At 54.4% G+C, this 6601-nt stretch overlaps 1 protein-coding gene across 1 annotated transcript in view; it reads right to left on the bottom strand.

The window, feature by feature from the left end:
- ELL (elongation factor for RNA polymerase II) overlaps positions 1 to 6601 on the bottom strand; it is a 96797-nt gene that overhangs the window by 33414 nt on the left and 56782 nt on the right. Inside the window, 1 exon segment of the mRNA XM_017879436.1 lies at positions 1177 to 1224. Coding sequence (XP_017734925.1) covers positions 1177 to 1224 — 48 coding nt within the window.

The following is a 6601-nucleotide window of genomic DNA, read 5'->3' as shown; positions in this document are numbered from 1 at the left end:
CTTTTTGAGAAGGAGTCTCGCTCTGTCCCCCTGGCTGGAGGGCAGTGGCGCGATCTCGGCTCACTGCAAGCTCCGCCTCCCGGGTTCCCGCCATTCTCCTGCCTCAGCCTCCCAAGTAGCTGGGACTACAGGCGCCCGCAACCGCGCTCGGCTAATTTTTTGTATTTTTAGTAGAGACGGGGTTTCACCGTGGTCTCGATCTCCTGACCTTGTGATCTGCCCGCCTCGGCCTCCCAAAGTGCTGGGATTACAGGCGTGAGCCACCGCGCCCAGCCCAGAAGACAATTTTTCTTTTTTTCTTTTTTTTTTTTTTTTGAGGCAGAGTCTTGCTCTGTGGCCCGGACTGGAGTGCAGTGGCCAGATCTCTTAGACCATGCGGAGCTCACTGCAAGCTCCGCCTCCCGGGTTTACGCCATTCTCCTGTCTCAGCCTCCCGAGTAGCTGGGACTACAGGCGCCCGCCACCTCGCCCGGCTAATTTTTTTGTATTTTAGTAGAGACGGGGTTTCACCGTGTCAGCCAGGATGGTCTCGATCTCCTTACCTCGTGATCCGCCCGTCTCGGCCTCCCAAAGTGCTGGGATTACAGGCTTGAGCCACCGCGCCCGGCCGACAATTTTTCTATGGATGGTGGAAGGGGGACGGGGAGCCATAGGGGAGGATGGTTTCGGGCTGAAACTGATCCACCTCAGATCAGGCATTAGATTCTCATAAGGAGCACACAACCTAGATCCCTGGCATGCACAGTTCACAATAGGGTTCGCACTCCTGTAAGAATCTAATAACACGCTCAGATGACAGGAGGCAGAGCTCAGGTGGTCATGTTTGCTCACCCACAGTTCACCTCCTGCTGTGTGGGCAGTTCCTAACCGGTCCAGGGCTGGGGGCTGGGGCCCCTACCCTATCAGACTGGAAGCCAGGTGCACATCACTGCACGAAGGGGGCCACTGGGAGAGGAGAGTTGCCCATCACCTAGGCAGCCTGTGATGGGCACCAGACACGTCCTGGTGTGGCCCCAGCCAAGTGGCTATCCTGGGGGCCTAGAACCCAGCCTTGCGTGGAGGCAGACAGGGCCCAAACACTGCCATGAGCTGCTGCTGTACCCAGTGAGCAAGGACAGACCTGAGACTATACCAGTCCCAAGATTCCAAATATGAATGATTAAAACAGAAACTCACCCCTTGGCTTCCTTGAAATCGGATAGACGGCCTCAGTGAAACAGAATCCTACAAAAAAAAAAAAAAAAGGGTGAGGGGAACATCAATAAAGACACTGAGAAACCCAAAGACTCCCTCCCCAGGTATAGAAGGAGCAGGGTGAAGATGGTGTTCTCAAGAGAGGGGAAAGGAAATGCACACACTCTGAAAATTACAGGCAAGGTCACCAGAGCAGGGTTTTGGAAGGATCAGTAGGAGTTCCTCAGATGGACAGAGGGCTGGGGCCACATGACAGGTAAGAATGGGGCCTCCAGATACAGGCAACAGGCTGGCAGCAGGCCCAGGATGCAGGGGTGGGGAGTGTGCCATCCTTGGAATCCACCACCAGCCTGTGAATCCACCGGGAGAGAAGGGCAAGGCTCAAGGTGCTCACAGCCCTGCCAGGAAAAAGCAAGGTCAGGTCAAGGTTGACCCTGGATCGTGACTCTCCCGAGGCCCCATATAGGCAAAAGCAGCCCCCTCCACTCTCACAGCCCCAGCTGATTCCCTGAAACCACCAACCAGGCTAAGTCCTGTCTCACAAACACTGGCTTTTAACAACCAGGTGGGTGAGCACTGTCTGTCAGAGCGGGTGCAGTGGGGCCACCTTGGAGCCTGGGGTGGGAGCCCGAGGCCTGTAGAGCTCTGCCACACGGCCTTCGGGCAGCCACATGGTTTTAGGGCAGCTGGTCACTGAGCTTGGAGCAGTGGAATTTCCAAGGAAAAAATATACAAAAGAGCTCAAAATAAATACTGACGCTTCAGCTATTCAGAGACCAGCCTTCTGGCAGTGTCTGAGAAAGAACTGGGATCCAGAGAACTACACCTCTGTATCTTCTTCCCTCTTCCCAACCTGGGGCCCTAAGCATGGATCTCAGTGTCCCAGATGCTACCCCACAGCATAGCCCTGGCTGGTCACCATGATCCTCGGTCCCCAAACCCACCCACCCCTGCACCACCTGGCCCCACTGTCCCACTCAGGTCCAGCTCACTGAGATGCCCTCCCACCCAGGCCTTGCTCCTGTCCTCATAGTACCCTGTTCTGGGCTCCATCTCCACTGCTCAGGTCTCACTCCTTCCCACCCTGGTCTGCCCATAGCTCTCCTCAGAGGGCAAAGCACTACTTGAGTCTGGAGAGACCTGTTGGAAGACCCAGGGTAAGCCGAGCAGCTCTACACCTGGGACAGTATCAGAGACAACACCTACCCCATGGGTCTGCCCAGGGTCCACCCCCTGGAGCCACTCAGCGCCGTTTCAGGACTCCAGCTTGAGGTGGCACAGGGCCCTGACCTTTGGAAGGGGTGGGCTCTCCAACTGCCCGCATCCAGTGCCCATCAGCTGGGCACGACGGAGCTGCTAGGAGCAGGGCAAGCCGCCTGGGATGTGAGAGATGGTTGGCCTCTCAGCACCTGCTCCACGGTGACTCTGAGTCATGGGTCTGCTTGGCCAGTTTAGACCATGCAGCCGTATACATATGACATGCATAGTGACCACAGTGGGAGGCACCGAGCGCCTCACTTTGGCCTACGAGGAGCCTTCTTCTTTGCCAAGGCTCTCCAAGGATTTTGCCAAGACTCCCCAAGGATTCTGCTGTTCAGGGGAGAACAGAGGGATAGTGCCCCTGCACGCTACCACCATCCAGGCTGTGACGCCCCAGAAACTGCCCCATGCTTCTCAAGCACACAACCCCTCAACAGGCGCACAGGCCCACTCCACAGTGAGCACGATTCACGGGGCAAGCCACCACTGTCCACGTGTGCAACACATCCACGGCCCACTCCCTTGTCCTGCTCCAGGACCAGGAAACAGCTGCTGCAGTCACAAGGGCCACTGTACTGCTGCGACAACGGGGTCTCGTCTAGAGCGGCTCAGGAAGGGCTGGCCCTGTACCCTAAAACACGACCCAACCACCAGCCTGTGCTGCTACTGCAGAGAACAGGGGACCTCGGCCTGGCTGGGACCCTGGGGAAGCAGCTCCTGAATGACATTTGCTTAGAATTTGGTTAAACAGGCCAGGCATGGTGGCTCAAGCCTGTAATCCCAGCACTTTGGGAGGCTGGGGTGGGCGGATAACTTGACATCAGGAGTTCGAGACCAGCCTGGCCAACATGGTGAAACCCCGTCTCTACTAAAAATACAAAAATTAGCTGGGCGTGGCAGCGGGTGCCTGTAACCCCAACTACTTGGGAGGCTGAGGCAGGAGAATCACTTCAACCCAGGAAGTGGAGCTTGCAGTGAGCTGAGATTGCACCACTGCACTCCAGCCTGGGCAACAGAGTGAGATCCTGTCTCAACAACAACAAAAAAGAATTTGGTTAAACACAGACATGAAAAAGAGACTTACAGGGACCAATGAAGGTGTGAAAGACACCGGATGCCATTACTCATCAAGGAAAGGCAAACTGTAACCACAGTGACCTAGATTGATAGCCATAAAATATTTNCTGTCTGCTTCGGTCATGGCCAGGCTGCAGTGTATCATCTGACAGGCTCGCTGAGATGGGGTTGGGGATGAGGGGTCCCCACTGCCCAGGTGGGGTGGAGTGGCATGAGTGTTCAGTGGCAGCAGAAGGCACAGAGTGACTGCTATAAGACACCAGAGGGCACTGTGGGGCTGCTCTGGCAGTAAGCCCCGGCCAGCCCGCCCCTGACCCCAACGTCTGACCCCTGAGAGAATGTCCTGGGGAAGGTAAAAGGAGGTGGCCAAAGGGTGACCACAGACCCAACTGGGGCTGATGGAGGTGTGGGGTTGTGTCAACTGGCTAGGCTGCAGCCCCTGGGGATTCATTATTATTCCACAACATCCCGTCTAGGGGTGCCCTGGAGGTACTCTGTGGACATGGTTACCATCTACAACCCAGATACTGTAAGCAAGTAAAGCAGATGATCCTCGATGGTCTGGGTGGCCCCACTGAATCAGCTCAAGTCCTTAAGAGGTAAATCGGGGTTTGGCAGGAGGAGGAAGAAACTCTGCCTGAGGACTGCTCCATCAGCTCCTACTGGGGCTGCCTGAGGACTGCTCCATCAGCTCCTACTGGGGTCTGCAGTCAGCCCTGAGGGTTACAGACTCCCCAGCCCACAGTCATCTGAGCCCACTGCTTGCAATGCATCTTTTTTTTTTTTGAGACGGAGTCTCGCTCTGTTGCCCAGGCTGGAGTGCAGTGGCGTGATCTGGGCTCACTGCAAGCTCCGCCTCCCGGGTTCACGCCATTCTCCTGCCTCAGCCTCCCGAGTGGCTGGGACTACAGGCGCCCACCACCTTGCCCGGCTAATTTTGTATTTTTTTTTTAGTAGAGACAGGGTTTCACCGTGTTAGCCAGGATGGTCTCGATCTCCTGACCTCGTGATCCGCCCATCTTGGCCTCCCAAAGTGCTGGGATTACAGGCTTGAGCCACCGCGCCCGGCCACAATGCATCTTTTATTAGCACACACAGACACGCGTCTCCTAGAGGCTCCATGTCTCTGCGGAACCCTGGGCTGCACCTGGAAGCCCGCGGATCATCACGTCCACATCCCCACACCCAGCTGTGCAGAGCTCTCGGGCTGTGGATAGAAACTGATTTAGGTATGACATGGTAACTCTAAAAGAAAAAAAAAAAGTTGGGTGCAGTGGCTCACACCTGTAATTCTAGCACTTTGGGAGGCCAAGGTGGGAGGATCATTTGAGCCCAGAAGTTCAAGACCAGCCCGGGCAACATGAGACTCCGTCTATAGAAAAATAAAAATAAGGCCGGGCGCGGTGGCTCAAGCCTGTAATCCCAGCACTTTGGGAGGCCGAGACGGGCGAATCACGAGGTCAGGAGTTCGAGACCATCCTGGCTAACACGGTGAAACCCCATCTCTACTAAAAAATACAAAAGCTAGCCGGGCGAGGTAGCTGGCGCCTCTAGTCCCAGCTACTCAGGAGGCTGAGGCAGGAGAATGGCGTAAACCCGGGAGGCGGAGCTTGCAGTAAGCTGAGATCCGGCCACTGCACTCCAGGTCGGGCGACAGAGCGAGACTCCGTCTCAAAAAAAAATAAAATAAAATAAAATAAAATAAAATTTGTCTAGCATGGTGGTGTACACCAGTAGTCCCAACTACTTGGGAAGTTGAGGCGGGAGGATCCCTTGAGCCCAAGAGTTCAAAGCTAAAGTAAGCTATGATCGTGCCACTACACTCCAGCCTCGGCAACAGAGACTTATCTTTTTCTTTTTTTTGAGACAGAGTCTCGCTCTGTCACCCAGGCTGGAGTGCAGTGGCCGGATCTCAGCTCACTGCAAGCTCCGCCTCCCGGGTTTACACCATTCTCCTGACTCAGCCTCTGGAGTAGCTGGGACTACAGGCGCCCGCCACCTCACCCGGCTAGTTTTTTTTTTTTTAGTAGAGACGGGGTTTCGCCGTGTTAGCCAGGATGGTCTCGATCTCCTGACCTCGTGATCCACCCGTCTCGGCCTCCCAAAGTGCTGGGATTACAGGCTTGAGCCACCGCGCCCAGCCAACAGAGACTTATCTCTTAAAAAACAAAACAAAGCCGGGCATGGTGGCTCACCTGAGGTCAGGAGTTTGAGACCAGCCTGACCAACATGGTGAAACCCTGTTTCTACTAAAAGTACAAAAATTAGCCAGGCACGGTGGCAGGCGCCTATAATCTCAGCTACTTGGGAGGCTGAGGCACAAGAATTGCTTGAACCCGGGAGGCCGAGGTTGCAGTGAGCCGAGATTACGCCACTGCACTCCAGCCTGGATGACAGAGCGAGACTGTCTCGGGGGTGGGTAGTGGGGGAACCAGTAATAAAGGCTAGAAGAAAAATCAAACCATTCTAAGGTATATTGGGTGGGCTAGGGGAGATGCAGAGTCCTAAGGGTCAAGGAAGGCAGACAACTCACCCTTTCTCTCATTCCCTGATTTTTCTATAAGATGGTCATTTAGAAGGAAACATATTTCAATAAAAATGAGGGTGCTGAGTTTCTATGAACCTCTCTCCCAACCAAAATCCAGACAAATGTCCGTGGTCCTTGTGTCCCCTAACGCAGCAGTCCCCTACCTTTTTGGCACCAGGGACTAGTTTTGTGGAAGACAATTTTTCTTTTTCTTTATTTTTTTGAGACGGAGTTTCGCTCTTGTTTCCCAGGCTGTAGGGCAATGGCGCAATCTCGGCTCACTGCAACCTCCTCCTCCCAGGTTCAAGCAATTCTCCTGCCTCAGTCTCCTGAGTAGCTAAGATTATAGGCATGCACCACCGCGCCCGGCTAATTTTGTATTTTTAGTAGAGACAGGGTTTCTCTATGTTGGTCAGGCTGGTCTCAAACTCCAGACCTCTCAGGTGATCCACCCGCCTCAGCCTCCCAAAGTCCTGGAATTATAGGCATGAGCCATCGTACCCAGCCAGAAGACAATTTTCTTTTTTTTTTTTTTTTTTTTTT

Source organism: Rhinopithecus bieti, unplaced genomic scaffold (assembly GCF_001698545.2).
Source record: "Rhinopithecus bieti isolate Rb0 unplaced genomic scaffold, ASM169854v2 scaffold_9899, whole genome shotgun sequence".
In the NCBI taxonomy this organism is placed as follows: Eukaryota; Metazoa; Chordata; class Mammalia; order Primates; family Cercopithecidae; genus Rhinopithecus; species Rhinopithecus bieti.
Note: the sequence above shows the minus strand (reverse complement) of the source record. Positions and strands in the feature narration are given on the sequence as shown.